The sequence below is a fragment of the Ursus maritimus genome, unplaced genomic scaffold (genome assembly GCF_017311325.1).
Source record: "Ursus maritimus isolate PB19 unplaced genomic scaffold, ASM1731132v1 scaffold_17, whole genome shotgun sequence".
Taxonomy (NCBI): domain Eukaryota; kingdom Metazoa; phylum Chordata; class Mammalia; order Carnivora; family Ursidae; genus Ursus; species Ursus maritimus.
This window is the reverse complement of record NW_024424119.1, coordinates 9,277,292-9,297,609: the sequence shown is the minus strand read 5'-3', so window position 1 is coordinate 9,297,609 and position 20,318 is coordinate 9,277,292. Positions and strand designations below refer to the sequence as shown.

At 37.2% G+C, this 20,318-nt stretch overlaps 1 protein-coding gene across 1 annotated transcript in view; it reads right to left on the bottom strand.

Annotated features, from left to right (window-relative positions):
• Positions 1-20,318, bottom strand: part of CCDC171 (coiled-coil domain containing 171) — a 293,895-nt gene that overhangs the window by 115,426 nt on the left and 158,151 nt on the right. Inside the window, 1 exon segment of the mRNA XM_040631456.1 lies at positions 15,881-16,066. Within this exon segment, the coding sequence (XP_040487390.1) occupies positions 15,881-16,066 (186 nt within the window).

Sequence of the window (20,318 nt, the reverse complement as noted above, 5' to 3'; positions counted from 1 at the left end):
ACAAAGGCCCACCCAATTTCAAAGACAGGGAAACAGACTCAACCTCTTAATATTGGACTGGCAAGATTCTGGCAGCACTTGAGGGACCAGAAATACTACTGTGGCTATTTCTGTAAAATAGAGCCACATGAAGCTGGCTATATTTTAACAGCCCCCCACCCCGCCACATGAAAAAAAGGGAGCAAAAGATACAAGCAGGAAAAATAAAGACCTCAGAAGAAAGAGAACTTAAATAATTGTTTATTGTCTATTAAACACACGATAAAAAACCATAACTTAAGAAGATACAAAAACCATGTTTCAAAAGGATGTTGCAAAAAGGGGACTAGAGAAAGAAAAGCAATTCTTAGAGATTAAATGAGTACCAATACAAAATATCTAAACAGAAAAATTAAACTTACAGCCTTGAGCAGAATCAAAAACAAAAAGAAAACGTAAGAGAAAATGTAAGAACCATAGAGAACCAGGCCAGGATATTCGACTTCTGACACACTGATAGGTGTTCCAGAAAGAGAGAGGGCAGGGGGGCAAGCAGGAGAAAATGAGGTTGAATGTTGAAGCATCTATCGAGCCTTTTCCACAGAGCAAGAATGTGAATCCTCCCGAGGCTCAGCATCCGCCTCGTTTTGGTACTGTCCTGCCGCCAAGATGGAGCTGAACTTGAAGGAGGCTCAATTATAAACACTCCCGTGAAGATAAGCTTCTCAAAGCTAAACAGCTACAGATGAAGACATTTCTAGAATTACTGCGATTTCCATTTCTAGATATTTTAAACAATCTGCTTTTCTAAAAAAATCCATCAGAGAAAATAAAATGCCCCAGATTCTGAAAGAAAATGCTATACCGGAAATAGGATGGGCTGTGAAGTTGGGCAGATCTTGAACTGAAATGCTGACTCCACCACCTACAACCACGTGACTCTGGGCAAATGTATTAATAACTCTGATCCTTCATTCGTTATATATTTAGATTTGTGTATTATTATATGTATCTTTGCAGGTAATCGTGAGGATTAGAGAAAGTGTACACACAGTTTCTAGTCCATGGTGGTGGTATCGTTGGCATGATGTTCAGGGTCCTCATGAGACCCCCCAGCTGTGACAGCCACATTCCGACTCTGCCTATATCATCAGAGGAACATTATCTGAACTGATGCGAGGATGAGTGATCTACCCATCGCCTGGTCTCACCTACTCCTTGTCTGTGTTTTCAGTTATCAATTACGTGCTTTGTATTTTAAGGCAGGAGTCTGTAGCGATCTGAATTCTGCAAACAGAAGCAAATCAATAGGTTCTATTTCTAATAGGGTGAACTGGAAAAGTACTGTCATCTGAGATTTAGCCATATGTGGAGGAAGAAGAAAAGCTGGGTGATTCTCTTTATGTTCTGCCTGCAGACCATGACGGGGGAGATGGGAGAGTTAGAGCAGGAGAAAAGTAAACTCCTTCCATCTCTTTAATAACCATTACTTCCCTAAGCATAGTAAATGGATTACCGCCATCCAAGTATGAGAACCCAAGAGGAAAGGAAACATTTTAACAGCTGACTGGCCTGAAGTCTCAAGTCATGTAGATAATGACTATCTCATACTGTGAGCCATATTGGAATTCAGACAATGACTGGCCCACCAGAGGCTGTCCGAGCAAATTACAAGGAACCAATCTAAACAAAGTACAATGATGAGTCTAGAGATAAGACAACACTAAAGGACTAGTAAGAGATATCAAATTGTACACAAATATTTGTTTCTTAAGAGTTTACAGTAGAGAAATCAGCCAGTCTCCTGCATGAACTTTGCTGTGGTCAGCTATTTTAATAAAGATTTTTATTAATTACAAAAAAAGAAAATCTTGTGAAATCCACAATTCTAATCTAGGTCTTAGCAAAAGCACAGGCTCTGTCAATCCAGACCATAGCATCATGTCAATCAAAGCACTTGCTACCACCTGGGGGCAGCATACCACTAACTGTTGGAAGTGACCTGAGGGCAAGGAGCCAATAGAAGACTAAACATGCAAATGAAAAAGACCACACCCAAAACATGTCATAAAATGGGTTTTTAACAGTGTACATTCCAATATACACCCATACATTCAGATATACATACATGTATAGTGTATATATTTACATGTATAATTAATATATAAGTAGAAATAATTACGTATAAAATTGTTACATATAAATTGCATTAGGTATTGTATATAAACATTAATGAAATCAATGTAATTTACTTATAGAGTATATAATTGTATAGCATGTGTATGTATATACATATAACTGTGTATATATGTATTACATCTGCATATATACATATGAATATGATTAAAACCAAAAAGTCAATGTCATTTTTTAATAAAATGGAAATTTTGATAATAAATTGTACAATTCTTTTTCGTAAAATTCAAAAGAGATTTTTCTCTACCATATAGCCAGACTAATTCAGAATACGATTAAGCGGCTTGATAGGGGAAAGCAGGCTGTCTCTCTCTCTGTCAAATAAATAAATAAAATCTTAAAAAAAAAATTATTTGAACAAAAAACACCTATGTGGGGGAAAATTCATTGTTCATTGTAATGCTCAGAGCAGAACCAAAAACACACACGTTTCCTTATCTGCCACACTGGCAAATGTTCTTGGCTTTGATTTGTGGGGTTTGTTTTGTTTTGTTTTGTTTATTTGACAGAGAGAGAGGCAGCGAGAGAGGGAACACAAGTAGGGGGAGTGGGAGAGGGAGAAGCAGGCTTCCTGCTGAGCAGGGAGCCCGATTCGGGGCTTGATCCCAGAACGCTGGGATCATGACCTGAGCCGAAGGCAGACGCTTAATGACTGAGCCACCAGGGCGCCCCCTTATTTGTGTTTTAATGGTAATACCTAATGATATCCAATGCTGAAGAGAATGGGGTCAAGCATGTGCTTTTTTTTTTTTTGAAGATTTATTTATTTATTTATTTGAGGGAGGGGAGGGGCGCAGGGAGTGGGAGAGAGAGAATCTCAGGCGGACTCCACGCTGAGTTTGGAGCCCGATGCAGGGCTTGATCTCATGACCCTGAGATCACGACCTGAGCCAAAACCAAGAGTCCCACGCTTAACCAACTGAGCCACCCAGGCACCCCAAGCAGGTGCTCTTCTATACCCTTTCAAATACATACACCAGATGTAAACACACATCTGAAAAAAATATTCATAGCCTTAAACACACATACACACACACACCAACTTAAAAGTATCTATATCTTTGACCCAATAAATCCTGCTTCTTGAGCTCTATCCTGAGAATATAATCAGCTATGTAGTCAAAGACTTAATTATAAGGTGCTCATCTTAATTTTAATACTGAAAAATGCATACACTCTGAATAGCCAACAATAAGAAAATAGTTAAATATATTTTCATACATTCATAAGATGGAATAGTATATGGCTTATTAAAGATCATCTTCTTAAATAATTTTAACATTGACATTTATTGTCAATCCCCTTCACTCAGTTGCTGAGAATCATCTTTGACTCATCTCTTTCACACTTCACATCTAATCCACCAGAAATTCTGCACGTTTTACCATCAAAATGCAAATATATCCAGAATCACATCGTTCTTTACTCTGAGCACCCTGTTCCAGGCCACCATTACCTCTGGTCTAGAGCATACGGTTAGCCTCTAACTGGTGTCTGTTTCCACTCTTGCATGCCTACAGTCTAAATTCTAATAGAGATCAGAACGGTGTGAATGTAAATGTAAAAATAATGCCACTCTGCCTAAAAAACAGAATGTAAAACTATATATAGCATACTTCCAGTTTTATTTGCCAAAATATTAATAATGGTTACATATGTGTGGTAAGGGATTTGCATACACTTTTTTTTTGTTTTTTCTGTTTTTAAAGTTTTTCTTACTTTGATCATGTTTAATCAGAAAAATTAGGTAATGTTTGTAAAAAAAATTTTGTACAAAGTTGAACTGTATGATTCAAAATACTTTCAGTAATATTTAAAATATGATCTAACCAAAGGTTAGTACTCAAGAAACATGGCAACTCTCATCTCAAATTGCCACTTCTTGATCACAAATTTAAACATGGAGAAGGCATTTTAAAATTATATATGAGAGCATACACTCTGAAAAAAGTAAATTATATCATAATAAGTTTAAACAGAAAAGGAATTTTATTTTATTATATATTTTTATGTTGTTCAGATTAACAAAATAGGAATAACAACTTTTTATGAATCTTCTAGATTCTAGCTTGAATCTTCTCTGCTAAATTAATATTTTTAAAAAATGTTCTGAGAGCTGTTGTTTTCTTAATTCTTTTTCTCTGACCTTGAAATATAATTGACTACCCTATAGGTCTCAATGGTATAAGTCATTAGGAAGATAAAAAATATATGGGATTAAAGTAAAAAATGATAAGACTTTTAAATTAAGTAATGACGTTAATAATCCTACTTTATGAAATTGGGTTATATGATAGATGTTAATTATTATTATAATCAGGGTTTATCAACTAAAAAATGTTTAAATATTTTAAGGTAAATAAATTTGAGGGCTCTTTTGTTTAAAAGTTTACTAGAGAAAATATGGCTATTTATTCAAAATTATGTAAATAGGTGCCTTCATTGCAATAGTCACCTTCTATACCCCCAGAGTGTGTCAAATAATTTTATTAATAATATAAAAGTTAGTACATTTTTTAACAAAAAGAAGGTAAATATTCATAAAATGTGACCCTTTGCCACAATTACTACAACTCCAAAATATCCCTAATTATTCCATTTGAAATTTTAAAAACATACTTGCTTCTTTCCCAGCCATAATCTAAGTGTAATTATGTTTGAGAATGGAAAATAATAAAGCACAGAGTTAATTTTCTATTAAAATTGAGACAAAAGCCAGGAAAAACCAGAGCAGCTGCAAGAAGGTGAGGAATGATCCAGGGAGCTGGGAAGAGGCATCTTCAAGACCCTGTGGGTCTGCTGCCACTAGACGGACACGAGACAAGATAGTAGAAGTAGGAAGTTGACATAAATGATGACGAAAATGCTGGGGCCGCTGGGTGGTGCAGTCGGTTGAGTGACTGACTCTTGGTTTCAGCTTAGGTCATGATCTCAGGGTTTTGGGATCAAGTCCCGCATCAGACTCCAAGCTCAGTGAGAAGTCTGCTAAAGTTTCTCTCCCCCTCTCCCTCCACCCCTCCCTGCGCTCGCTCGCGCTCTCTGTAAAATAAATCAATAAATCTTTTCTTAAAATGATGATGAAAAAGGGCACAGGAATAAGAGCTGCATCCAAATTAGACAAGGGAACTATTTGGGTGTCCTGCTGTGAATAAATCCTTATTTTCTCCTAAGCCATTCTCTCTCAACCAATGTCTGCAGAATTTCAAAACTGTGACAATTCAGAGAATTTAAGATTTTATAATAGTTTCAGAAGCTCTCATCCACTGTCATATCAAAAATCTCATTAAGCATTAAGAGAAAGGTATGCTTTTTAAATTCAAAATATTCTCCACAAAGCCAAGTACTGTACTCTCCCCATAGCAAAGGCTCAAATATGTGTATTAATTAGATAAACAGGATTTATTTTTTAGGAAAGATAAATCAGGAGGCGATTTTTTAACTTTACAGAAAGATTATTGGCTTTATTAAATGATCCTATAAATATAAAAATATGTTTAAATTTTCTATGAATAAATACATCTAATATATTTCAGATATAATTGAACATTATCAGAATTTAATAGATACATAAGTTTTCTCAGGAAAAAAAATGAGGAACAACTATAGCTATACCTTTATTCTAATCCTAATGATTTAGTCATTCTTAATGTCAAACTTACTAAGGAGAGAGCAAAAATTAAAAAAAAAAAATCTCTTCATATAAGCCATGTCATTTCAGGACAGTTATTCAGTTTCTCCTTACTCTATAATATTTTTTAAAAACACCACAGATCTAATGTCATCAGCAGATGAATAACTACATAAACCATGATATTTACAGGATGGAATCCTGTGCGTTGATTAAAATGATAGGTAGTTCATTTAAGATTTGCTATTTAAGGCTCAAAGAGTATTTTTTTTAATGACTTTTTTATTATATTATGTTAGTCACCATACAGTACATCCCCGGTTTCCGATGTAAGGCTCGATGATTCATTAGTTGTGTATAACACCCAGTGCACCATGCAATACGTGCCCTCCTTACTACCCATCACCGGTCTATCCCATTCCCCCACCCCCCTCCCCTCTGAGGCCCTCAGTTTGTTTCTCATAGTCCATAGTCTCTCATGTTTCATTCTCCCTTCTGATTACCCCCCCTTTCTTTATCCCTTTCTTCCCCTACCGAACATCCTAGTTCTTATGTTCCATAGATGAGAGAAATCATATGATAGTTGTCTTTCTCTGCTTGACTTATTTCACTTAGCATTATCTCCTCCAGTGCCGTCCATGTTGTAGCAAATGTTGAGAATTCGTTCTTTCTGATAGCTGAGTAATATTCCATTGTATATATGGAACACAACTTCTTAATCCAGTCATCTGTTGAAGGGCATCTCGGCTCCTTCCACGATTTAGCTATTGTGGACATTGCTGCTATGAACATTGGGGTGCATATGGCCCTTCTCTTCACTACGTCTGTATCTGTGCGGTAAACACCCAGTAGTGCAATGGCTGGATCATAGGGTAGCTCAATTTTTAACTGTTTAAGGGACCTCCACACTGTTTTCCAGAGTGGCTGTACCAACTTGCATTCCCACCAACAATGTAGGAGGGATCCCCTTTCTCCACATCCTCTCCAACAATTGTTGTTTCTTGCCTTGTCTATTTTTGCCATTCTAACTGGTGTAAGGTGGTATCTCAGTGTGGTTTTGATTTGAATTTCCTTGATGGCTAATGATTATGAACATTTTTTCATGTGTCTGTTAGCCATTTGTATGTCTTCATTGGAAAAGTGTCTGTTGATATCTTCTGCCCATTTTTTTATTTATTTGTTTCTCGTGTATTGAGTTTGAGAAGTTCTTTGTAGATCTTGGATATCAGTCCTTTATCTGTAGTGTCATTTGCAAATATCTTCTCCCATTCCATGGGCTGCCTCTTAGTTTTTCTGACTGTGTCCTCGGCTGTGCAGAAACTTTTAATCTTGATGAAGTCCCATAAATTCATTTTATCTTTTGTTTCTTTTGCCTTTGGGGATGTGTCATGAAAAAGGTTGCTTTGGCCGATGTCGTAGAGGTTGCTGCCTATGTTCTCCTCTAGAATTTTGATGGATTCCTGTCTCACATCGAGGTCTTTCATCCATTTGGAGTTTATTTTTGTGTATGGTGTGAGATAGTGGTCAAGTTTCATTCTTTTGCATGTAGCTGTCCAATTTTCCCAGCACCATTTATTGAAGAGACTGTTTTTTTCCCCACCGGATGTTTTTTCCTGCTTTATCAAATATTAGTTGCCCAAAGTAAGGCTCAAAGAGTATTAACGCTATTTTAGTCCAGACTTGTGGTTTCTTAGACAACACAATTGCCTCAAAAAGTTGGCAGGTTTTTAATCTGTTTGCATCCAGTCAGTGGCATGTGCCAATGATTACTCCAAGACTCTTTCTTAGAGGTACCCTCATTCCTGGGTTGCCTGTTTCCATATACCCAAGTATGCATGCAGGCACTGACCTTAATGGTGGTGACCTTGCGCCCGCGAGATAACAGGTTAGAAGAAGAGAGCCATACCGCTCATCTGTTCGAAGCCAGGGCCTCATGCTTTAGGTGTTGGTTACAGCAGCACCCCATTTTCAGGTACAAATTTCTGTATTAGCGCCTGAAAGTATTTTACCTCACAGGCTGACTCCCTCGTTAGAGTAACTCTGTTTATTTTAATCATTCGTTGATGTATGTCATTAAAAATAAAATTAAGTAAGGCAGAATCCCAGATGAAATGTTTAGTATAAATGTGACTTAATTTAAATCTAAGCTTACATAAAGTCAAGAAAACAATAAAATACTTTCAATATGTAGCTTTCCATATTAAATAAATGCTTCTTAACAAAACTGCTTCAGAGGTGGGGCACCTGGGTGGCTCCGTGGGTTAAGCATCTGCCTTCGGTTCAGGTCATGATCCCAGGGTCCTAGGATCGAGTCCCGCGTCGGGTTCCCTGCTCAGCGGGGAGTCTGCTTCTCCCTTGACCCCTTCCCCTCTGCTCATGATCTCTCACTCTCTCTCTCTCAAAAAAATAAATAAAGTCTTAAAAAAGAACTGCTTCAGAGGTTCAGTGGCACTAAAGATATTATAGGCTAGCACTGTAAAATCTCTGAGGAACGGAGTGGGGAGTGGGGGAAACAATGGAAGTGGACTTGTTCAACTTTTTTCCATATGACATTTTCCATATCCATTTGTCTATGATGCCCAATCATAGAGAGGTATGTTAGATCTGTATAGTTCCTGCCTTCGAAGCACGTTCCCTCCACTGCTTGAGATCTTTGAGAGTTTTGTAACTATTAAACTACTTCCAGTAATTCAAGATCAGCAACAGAAAGACCATCTCTCCTAAGCCCACGGATTTTAAGCTTTTCTCTTTGTCTCTGCTATTCTATGGTCCCATTACTATTTCTAGGTGCTTATTTGGGTTTTTTTTCCCATCTTGTTCACAGTTCAGTGAGTTCCTTTAATTTGAGAAGTTACTCTTTCTTTAAATCTATAAAACTTTTAGTCATTCTTGCTCACAATATTGCTTTGCCCTAATTCCGCTTCTAAAAGTTTATTAAACATTTTTCAGTCAATTTTATGCTTGCATTCTTTTATTAAATATATCTCATTCTCAGGACGCCTGGGTGGCTCAGTCAGTTGAGCATCTGCCTTCGGCTCAGGTCATGATCCCAGGGTCCTGGGATCGAGTCCCACATTAAGCTCCCTGCTCAGTGGGGAGCCTGCTTGGCCCTCTGCCTGCTACTCCCCCTGCTTGTGCTCTCTCCCTTTCCGACAAATGAATAAAATCTTAAAATATACATATATATCTCACTCTCTTTTTCTTTGGTATTAACTTCCTATTCTCCTCCACTTCGTCCCTACAGAGCATTCTGGGTGATTTCCCCACTATCTATCCAGTTCGCTAACATCTTTTCAATGTCTACCTAAAGTTCAAACCATTCACTGCACTTTTAATTTCAATGACATCTTCATTTCATGTCTTATCATTTCTATCCATAACTTATTTCTTACAACATTTAAAAACACTTATTTTAAAGTATGTTTTAAAGTACCTTTCAACTTTAAAAGTCTCAGAAAGGGAGAATTTGATTTCTCTGCCTATTTTCAAGCTGGGACTTCAGTCCTCTCTTGCCTTTCAGACTTGGACTCAGACTGGCACTTACATCATTACTTCTCCTGCTTCTCAGGCCTTCAGACTCTAACTGGAACCATACCAACCGACTCTCCTGGGTCTCTAGCTTGCCAACTGCAGTTCTGGGGACTTCCCAGCCTCCACAACCGTGTGAACCAATTCCTTATAATAAATCTCCCCCTACATCCTTATCTCTTTAGAGTGTCAACTGTATTTGGCTGGGTTGTCATAACCACATGGATGAACACTCTCTCTATATATATACGAAAAACATAAATATATACATACATATATATGTATACACACACATACACTTTTCTGGAGAATCCATTCTAATACAAAACCACATACTCTGACACAGGGAAAACAAACAGCATGGACATACTCCCTTTCACAAACACAACTCACACACAATCATGTTCTCTAAACATATAAATTCCATATTGTCTAAACAAAGCCTCTTATACATTCTGTTTGCTTTTGTCTTCCTCATTTCAGGCTTTATTGGTCTCACCTTTAATTTTTTTCAAAACTAGTTTTTCTTCTTCTCGTTGATACATACGTCTAAGGCTGCCCTGTATATTGTCCATTGGTTGCATGAATGGAAATAGTTTTAAAAATCTAGCATCATTTTATATGCACAACACGTTTTATTTATTTTTTTAAAGATTTTATTTATTTATTTATCTGACAGAGAGAGAGACAGCCAGTGAGAGAGGGAACACAAGCAGGGGGAGTGGGAGAGGAAGAAGCAGGCTGCCAGCAGAGGAGCCTGATGTGGGGCTCGATCCCATAACGCCGGGATCACGCCCTGAGCTGAAGGCAGACGCTTAATGACTGAGCCACCCAGGTGCCCCTGCACAATACTTTTTAAGCATGATATGAACAAAAATGTGTGAAAAATTATAAATAAATAAATAAATTAAGTAAGTAAGTACCTTTCAACATTTTGAGTATTCCTACTACCTGAGGTTCAATTTTCTCATTTGATGTGCAATTCATTTCTTCACATGGCTGTAATATGAATTTTCCACAAAAGTCTTCTGTGTGCCCTCTGAAGCACCCCTACTGAATATTTTCAAGTTTTCTTCTATCACGTCACATTGGTTCTACAAAGCTTGGGCCCTGTGGAAGATCATTTCACAGCAGAGCAGCCTTTGGACGTGAAGGTAACGTAAACCAAGACCTTACTTTCCTGTGTGGCACAAGCCTGGGCTTCCATTTCCTTTGTGACTTTTTTCCTACCCAATGTCCAGAGTAGATATCAAATTCCCCTGTAGCTGGTAGGCAGGAATGTCTCCGCTCCACTTCCCAGTGGGGCAGCCCTTCCTGACTCCTAGCTTCACACAGGTAGCTCCTTCCTAGTCTAGTCGTAGGGAAGCCTGGGTTTCCCTAATGGTAGGATTACCAACTGGAGCCCTCAGCTGGGTGTGCACACCACAGTGAGCTCTTTAGACTTCACCTCTTCTCACCATTTGGTTTTGGATATCCTCTCTATTTCTAGCATCTGAGTATTTTGCTCACTGTGTTTTAAGCTGGGCTATATACCACACAATTCATTTGTGAATTTAGCTAGTTTCCACTCCATGTGTTTGACGTAAGAGGGGAAGTCCTTTCACATGAGCAAAATTTTGAGAAAATGAAAAGGACAGTATGAGAGAGATAAATTATGAAACAATCAAATTAAGAACATCTATTTTAAAGTCGTAAGTGAAAAATTAACAAACTGAGTGCAGAAATGTATTTTTAAAAAATCATCACAACTAAATGGGGTTGATTTCAGGTATGCAAGGCTGGCTTAACATCAGAATACTGAACACTGTAATGTGGGGCTCAGCAACTTTATTTTTTTTTTTTAAAGATTTTATTTATTTATGTGACAGAGAGACAGCCAGCGAGAGAGGGAACACAAGCAGGGGGAGCGGGAGAGGAAGAAGCAGGCTCCCAGCGGAGGAGCCTGATGTGGGACTCGATCCCGGAACGCCGGAATCACGCCCTGAGCCGAAGGCAGACGCTTAATGACTGCGCTACCCAGGCGCCCCTAAGCAACTTTAGATACGAAATAGTTTAGGCTTTCTGTCACATCTAGTTCCTGTCACATGTTCTTTGGGTTGTTTCTTTGCTTGTTTTTTATGATCCTTTAAACATTAAAAACCATTCTTTGCTCACAGGCCATACAAACCCAGGCTGTGGGCCATAGTTGCCAATCTCTGATATAATGCAATATGCCAACAGAATAAGAGAGACGAATCATATAATTACCTCCATAGATACATAAAAATGTATTTGATCATATCCAACACTCATTCATGATTTTTTAATTTATGCATAACCTAGGAAGAAAAACTCCTTTAACTCAATAAGGATTTATCAACTAAAAACCTGTAGCAAACTTCCTTCTTAATAGAGAAACGTAAGAAAGATTCTCTTCAATGTTGGAAGCAAAATAAGGATGCTTGCTGCCTCCACTTCTACTCAGCATTGAATCCTAGCCAGTGCAGTAAGGAAGGAAAAAAATAAATAAAAGATTAAGGTTTGGAAAGGAAAAACAAACTGTCACTATAGAACAAATAATGTAATGTTCTACATAGAAAACCCTAGAAAGTACAGATCAAGTATTACTCAAATTGACAAGAGAGTTTAGCAATGTGGCTGAATATAAGATTAACATAACTGTCCATGTGCCAGTTTGTCGAATTTCGTCTGGTGGGGGGCTCCTGAAAGAACTAAATTAGGCCAGCTTTCTTTCAGAGAAAATTTTATATGAGCTTCTGCCCAGACACTACTAACCTGAGATTATTCCATTCAGGTTATTAGGCAGTTCCTTAGTGTGGGAGTCTCAGGTTCAAGGCCTGATCTACTGGTGGAGCCCAAAGCTTTGTCCCCTACTTCTAACACTGGCTTTGATATTTGCCTGCAGGGTAAGCCCAGCTTCTGCTCACAGTGCAAACTCTGATTCCACTCATTGGGGTTTGTTGATGTTATAATATTTTTGTCATTGGAGATTCCTTTACTCTTTAATGCACTGCTGTAATACAGGAAGTATCTTGGTCAAAATCTAGCTGTATCATAAAGGAAGGCCTTTCTGAACATCACATCCAAAGTATGATTTATAAAAAAAACTATTACATATAGAAAAATGACTAAAAACAAAACCCCAGAATGTTAATTGGTTGTTTTCAAATTATAAGTTATAAGTAACTTGTTTTCCCTTCTGTATTCCCTATATCTTCTATTCATGATCTTATGTTGTTTTTATAAAGAAGAAGCAAGACACTTTTTTTTTAAGATTTTATTTATTTATTAAAGAGAAGACAAGCAGGGGGAATGGCAGGCAGAGGTGGAAGCAGGCTCCCCACTGAGCAGGGAGCCCGATGTGGGACTCAATCCCAGGACCCCGGGATCATGACCTGAGCCGAAGGCAGACGCTTAACCAACTGAGCCACCCAGGCATCCCAAGACACTTTATTTTTTAAAAGAAGTTATACACAGGACAAATAAATATTTGTTTTAGTATTACTGAAAAACACGAAAGAATACTTATCAAGTATATACTTGCTTTTCAACCAGTATCTTAATTAATTCTCATAAAAATTCTGTACCGTAAGTATCATTATCCCTAATTTTGCGGAAGATGAAACTGAGGTTGAGAAAGGTTAAGTTATTTGCCCAAGTGACAGAATGGGGATTTGAATTCGGAAATACTTGTTCCAAGGCCAGTGCTTTTTCTGCTGAACTATGCTGCCTCCCACAAGAGAGCATTTTCACATCACCACCTGCTAGTTCTAATTAAGAGATAGTAATTAAACAGTTCTCCACTCCTGACAACAATATTTAAGCTACTGGCATTTTAAAGAAATTAATATGAACAACTTTTCATCTGCTGGAAGGTACTACACCTAAACACAAACTCCAAGCTATTACAGAAAGAAAAAACTCCAATAAGACACAGTTATATGCTTTGTCAAAGCCTAGTCAATTGCATTCTCTATTAATGGGACATGAAGCATAAAAATGTTGACCAATATATTTCTAAAAATGTTCAACTTGACCAGTAATCAAATAAATACAAATTAGAGTGACAAGGCCATATTGATCAAATTGGCAAAAAATTTTAAGTAGTAATAGCCAGGTTGGGTAAAAAGTAAAACTGCCATACATTTAGGAGAGAAGTTAACTGATAAATTTTGCTGTAGGCCAATTTATAATATTTATACTTTAAAATTCATGTAGCATTTCACCTAGTAATTCCTCATCTAGGAGCTTATGCTAAGGAAATAATACAGATAACGTATATAAAGATTTAGCCACAGGGTTGCTCATCTTAGAATTACATGGAAGGAAGGAAGGAACGAAGGAAGGAAACAAACTGAAATGAAAGTAATCCTACAATAAGAAACAAGGTTAAGGGACGCCTGGGTGGCTCAGTCACTTAAGCATCTGCCTTCAGTTCAGGTCATGATCTCAGGGTTCTGGGATCAAGTCCTGCATCGGGCTCCCTGCTCAGCAGGGGAGTCTGCTTCTCCCTCTCCCTCTGCCACTCCCCCTGCTTGTGCTCTCTCTCTCTGACAAATAAATAAACTCTTTAAAAAAAAAAAAAAGAAACTAGGTTAATAAACTACGCATATTCAAAAGAATTCCATCAGCCATTAAAGATGATGACACTGCTGTATTTATTAGCATAGAAAGAAACTGACATGATGTTTTTAGAAAGTAAATTAAAAACTATATATAACAGTATTATTATATTTTTATTAACCTATATTTGGTTATATTTCTATTATTTACAAAACGTGAGGTCTGAAATAATATACAACAAAATTTTGACTGTAGATATATCTGATAATATGATTTGGGATTCTTTTAACTTTTATTTTTCTTCATCTATATTGTCTTATTTTTACACAATGAATATTTATTACTTGTGTAAAAAAAGGAGAAAAAACATTGATATCACAGAATCATATCAGTTAATAAGGATATCTACAACTATTACTAATATATATTAAGTAATATGTTATGAAACAGTATGTTCTCATTTATGTAAGAAAAACTATATATATTAGGTTGAACCTATAGAATTGCTGGCATTTGTCTGTTTTTGACTTACGAAAACAGCAACTTCAAATGGTTTGACTTAATGCACAGATTAGGAAAAATATACTCCAAAATATTAATAGTATCCTAGGATTCCTAGGCGGTCTTTTTTTTCTTTAAGGTCATCTATATTTCCTTCTTTAAATTCATCTGTATTTCCTCCTTTTAAATTTCACTAAATTCTAATTTTTTCTAAAACACTAAATCCCAGTTTCTATATCTATAGGCCAGAAGACCCCAAGCAAGTCAAGTGAACTCTCTCAGTTTCATCAAAAAACAAGGTGGGGGGGCACCTGGGTGGCTCAGTCGGTTAAGCGTCTGAGCGTCTGACTTCGGCTCAGGTCATGATCCCAGGGTCCTGGGATCGCGTCCCACATTAGGCTCCCTGCTCAGCTCCTTTCCCTCTGCCTGCCGCTCCCCTTCTTGTGTGCTCACTTTCGCTCTCTCTTTGTCAAATAAATAAATCCTTAAAAAAAATGGGAATACATCAAACACAAAAATAAATTCAAAATGGATTCAAGAACTAAAGTGAGACTTGAAACCATAAAAAATCCTAGAAGAGGATACAGGCAGTAACCTCTTTAACATCAGCTGTAGCAACTTCTTTCTAGATACGTCTCCTGAGGGAAGGGAAACAAAAGCAAAAATGAACTATTGGGACTTCAGCACAAAACGTTTCTACACAGCAAAGGAAACAATCAACAAAACTACAAGACAACTTACAGAAGAAGATATTTGCAAATGACATATCCACTAAAGAGTTAATATTCAAAATAGATAAAGAACTTCTAAAACTCAACACCCAAAAAAATGAATAATCCAATTAAAAAGTGGACAGAAGACATGAAAACATGTTTTTTCAAAGAAGATATACAGTATAATTCTATTATACTTTATAGCCAACATTTCCCAACGATACCATAGTCCTAAATCCATTAACGAAATTTCCTAAACGGCAACTATTTTATTGTAACTTCTCTTTTCCCTTCTAAGTAGCTTTGCCACAAATCTATGACAGGGAGAACAACTCTTCCTAACCAAACTTCCTCCTCCCCAGACATGTACTTATAATAAGAATCAGACAGACCCAGACCCAAAACTTTTCAAAATCCAAAAGATACGTAGAGTTTCAATGTCCTGGGGGCATAAAACAAGTAAAAGAAAAGAACTAAAGAGAAGAAGAAACAAGGACGGTAAATGCAAAAAAATTTGAAATAATAATTGTTACTGGAAATACCCCTACTTTGTTTTCAACTGTCAAGTAAAACCTACTCTTACATGTTCGATACAGGAGAATGCACGCTTGGCATTGAGGTCCCAGGAGCAAGTTCATTCCATCCTTACAAACTTTTACAGGATAAAATTTCAGACCTTGGGTTCTATTCCCTATCCAGGAGATAGAACTGATTCCCTCGAAGATCCGCACCTAGAGGAAACAAACCGCCATTGCAAGAGGTATTTTCCTACCTTAACAGCTTCTCCTAGAGTTTGGTTTTTGTCAGCTTCCTCACTGGAATGCAGTTCCAGTCTGTAATTCAGCTCCTGCAGTTGCTGAGCCTGCTCGTTCAGCAGCATCTGTGCCTGCTGTTCCCGGAGTAACGCGTTATTCAGCTCTTCACAGGCACTTTCAAACTTCTCGTGGGTGATCAGTTTCTGAAAAAAGATTTAAAAATTCCGTTATAAGCTAGCTGCGTTGTTATAGCATTTCATCTGCAGAACTATATTTGCCAACAGAGAGTATAACACACACATTTCTAAATGTCTGATACAGGACAAAAGTACGACTTGTTTTTCTTAACCTCATAAATCAAGATAAAAAAAAAAACATCACTCTGGTTTTTAAAGCAGAACAGCTATATTCCCAAAGTGATCATTTTTAGTCAAGTAAGACTCTTCGGAAACTTATTTCAAGTTCACATAAATCCATAATGCTCAGTTTACATTTTCACACATGAGCACTTTTTGCAAAGAATACGATCGTGGGAATTAAAGCCTTTTAATGAGTTCTGATGCTTCTAAGTGATCACCTGAAATCTGCGTTCCGCGTACATTACTATTCAAGTCTCCCTGGTCAACCGTCCCCTCCTTCGAGCGTCCTTACCAGACCATCCCTTCCCAACTCCTACTTTTACTCACACTACCATACCATATTCCTTTATTTTCTTTATAGTCATTATCATTATCTAAATTCACTTCATATAATTATTCACTAATTACTGCCTGTCTGCACCCTGCCACCAACCACATATTTAAGGACGGGAGCTCCACTGGGCAGAGACCTCATTCCGCTTGTTCACCCAACACACAGAAGACTGCCTGGGACTCAGCCGCGCTCAGCAGATATTTGTTGGATGAAAGAATATTCATACATAACTGCAAGACAGCTACAAATAAAACTGTGCGCCAGAGTATACAGCAGAGCTTTTACAGTATCATGACTGCTTTAGAGAATGGAGCTTTAGAGAATGGAGTTCTAGCCAGGGGCCATCCCTTAAGGGGTGGGGAATGCAGGGCAGGACACACATGTATTACCTCCTGTTCAAAACAATTGAGCAAATGAAAATTAATTACAGCAAACAACAAGAGACATCTTGATCTTGAAGTACAAAGAATGGGAACGTTTCACAAAAGGGAAGTAACCTGAGAAACACATATATGGAATACTAAAAGGAAGCACACAGGTCACTTAACCATGCTGTATATATAAATATATATGTCTATTTAAGACTGATGACTTTCCCATTGTTGAAAAGATTTTGAGATGAATATAATTAACCACATATATAAAGCAAATTGATTTAAAAATTTTTTAAATTTAGAGCAGGGGGAGGGGAAGAGTAGAATAAAAATCCTATTGATTCCAGGCATCTGGAATATATAAGCTAGTGCAGTTGAATGTGGACTTTATCTCTGAGTTTTCTGCCACACGAGACAAATGTGCTTCGTTGTAGCTTCCTCATGGGCCAACAACAGCAAGAATCATCTCGTGCACAGAGAAAATTTTTCACGAGAACTAAGTTTGAGGGTAAATTTATTACATGGGTCTGTCCATATCATAATATAGTTTCAACTCAGTTTTACTTTGGCACCAGGTACCCTGCCTGCTGCCTCCCAGAAGCAACTCTCTTTTACTATGATTTGCCTTTTCAGAGGTATGTATAACGCATTCCTCAACACTGATTAAATTTTAACGTATGGCATAAACAACAGCAACATTCTAGCATAGAAACAGATGGGGAATAATTTACCTAAGTTGACACCAGGTAACAGGAATGATCCCAAGCACACAGGAAAGTTGCCTCATTTCCTGAGAGTCGTCTAGGATCCGTGTATCCGATGTACCACTGATACTTCTACAGAGTTTAGATTTGGAGGAACACGTATCTTGTACTCCCCCCTAACGGCTGCCTTACTCTCCACATTGTCCCGTTACAGCTAACGCCTCCACTTCCAGAACATCAACTTTAACGGCCTTCTCTGGGCACTCCCGTTCATTTCAACCTCTTAACATGCCCTACTCCCTGATGCCACGGCACTCTTCTCGGTCTTATGAACAGATATTTTTGTACTTCTTCTACCTTTTATTTGTTATGTTGTTTTCAAGTATCACTCCTCACCATCAGACCATCTGTCACTTGACCTCTATAAATCAAGATCCCCATCGTTTCCCAGGACTTCTTTCCACGCCTCCAAAACTTCTCCTTCACCTTAAAACTCAGCTAATTTTAGCCTGTCTCTTGTCTATCTATCCCTCCCAGAGGCTGGCTCAATTCTGTTCACTCTTCAGAGAGCAAACCGAATCAAACAAGTGCCACAAAGGAGAGTAAGAAAGAGACGGTGTGTAAAAGCAGCTGTAAGGACCAATAAAGAAAAAAAAATTGTGGGAGTTGGCTGTGAAAGAACAACTGTCAGGAGATGAACATGGTGCTCAGAAGCAGTAATAATACGGAATAGCTTTTCGCAGGCAGGATGTTTCCCTTTGTTACAATTTTAGACTAGCTATCAAGAAGCTATTTTATTTTCCTCCTATGCGCTTTGCCTGAAATCAGTGAAAGATGATGATTGCAAGCACACTCTCCATTGTTTAGAGGCAAATAGCATCATCTTTTTGTCTGTTCTGTTTTTAATGAAACAATCCTTTATTAACACAGCTAGATATAGACATTAACCACTGGAGTGAAGTAGTTAAAAGCATGAGTTTTGAAACCAGAATACTTAGGTCCAACTCTTGTCAATTCTACTTACTAACTTTGTGAGTCTGGGCAAGTTACTAAGCTGCTCTGTGTCCCATGTTCCTCATTTGTAAAATAAAGATAATAATAATTTTGAATAATTACTGATATGAGAGGACTAAATGAATTAACTCCTTGAAGTGTTTAGGGTCAGTGCCTGATACATGGTCAATATGGTCATTAAATGTTAGAAATCATCACTTTATAACATTACACCTTACAATTATATATCAAAATATAAAAAGTACATATCTCATCCCTTCAATTATTACTTCAATTAATCCTATTTTTATTTCTACACTTTAGTGAAAGTAATTCACACTAAACATTTCCTAGAACATATTCTTAGGTTTGCTGCAAGCCAGTTATTCAACCAAAAGTTCTTACAAGACGATTCTGTCACCTTCCAGCAAACTCTCACCTTTCTTCAAATTCTAACCTTCTCTCTGGATTCTAGAAACTGAGTCCTGACTACTTCCAAACTAATTAAAGATAAGATGTTAACTTGTTTTCCTAATACTTAGCTATGGACTAGGAAATCCTATTGTAGGAATACCTAGAATTCCTCATACATATTCCAGAAAGCAACATATGTAATCTTCCAATTTTCAGGGAAGTCACTATTATCTACATCTTAAAGGAAGAAGTTGGCTATATTCTAAATCTCAAATTGTATCAACAGCTCTTGCTTTCCATTTTGGCAGACCACAGCAACATCCCAGATTTAGTTAGTATACGCAATTAAAAGCAAATCAAAAGGAGGCAGAGACACACTTCAAAGGAACTGGCTTTTAAAAGTATAAACAGCTCTTTATGATTTAAGTATAATGGCAAAAGAAGACTGGAAAAAAATGAAACATCTATTAACAGGAGAATAGTCAAATAAATTTTGATACAGCCATCTGATAGAATGGTATTCATTTATCTAAAATGGAATTAATAATAAGTGACATAAGAAAATGCTTATAGTACAATAAGTAAATATTAATATTTGTACATATATTTTTGCAAATCGTACATGCAAAATCATTCTAAACTACAACTGCAGAGAGCACACATCTTGAATGGATAAAGAAGATGTGGTATATTTATAATGGAATATTATGCAGCCATCAAAAAATGAAATCTTGCCATTTGCAACAATGTGGATGGAACTAGAGGGTATTATGCTAAGTGAAATAAGCCAATCACAGAAAGACAATTATCATATGATCTCACTGATATGCTGAATTTAAGAAATAAGGCAGAGAAGATCATAGAGAAAAAGAGGAAAAAGTGAAACAAGACGAAACCAGAGAGGGAGACAAACCATGAGACTCTTAACCTCAGGAAACAAATTGAGGGTTGTTGGAAGGGAGGAGGAGGGGGAATGGGGTGGCTGAGTGATGGACACTGTGGAGGGTATGTGTTTGTGGTGAGCACTGTGTGTCATGTAAGACTAATGAATCACAGACCTATATCCCTGAAACAAATAATACATTATATGTTAATAATAATTTTTTTAAATGTAAAACAAAAAGCATGCATCTGCACATGTACACACACAAAAAATGTAGGAAACAAAATTCATCCACAATTCAATAGTAATTGGTTATGGATGGTAAGATTAGAGTGATTTGAACTTTCTTCTTTACACTTTTTTGTATTTTTATTTACTGTTATCATGTATTACT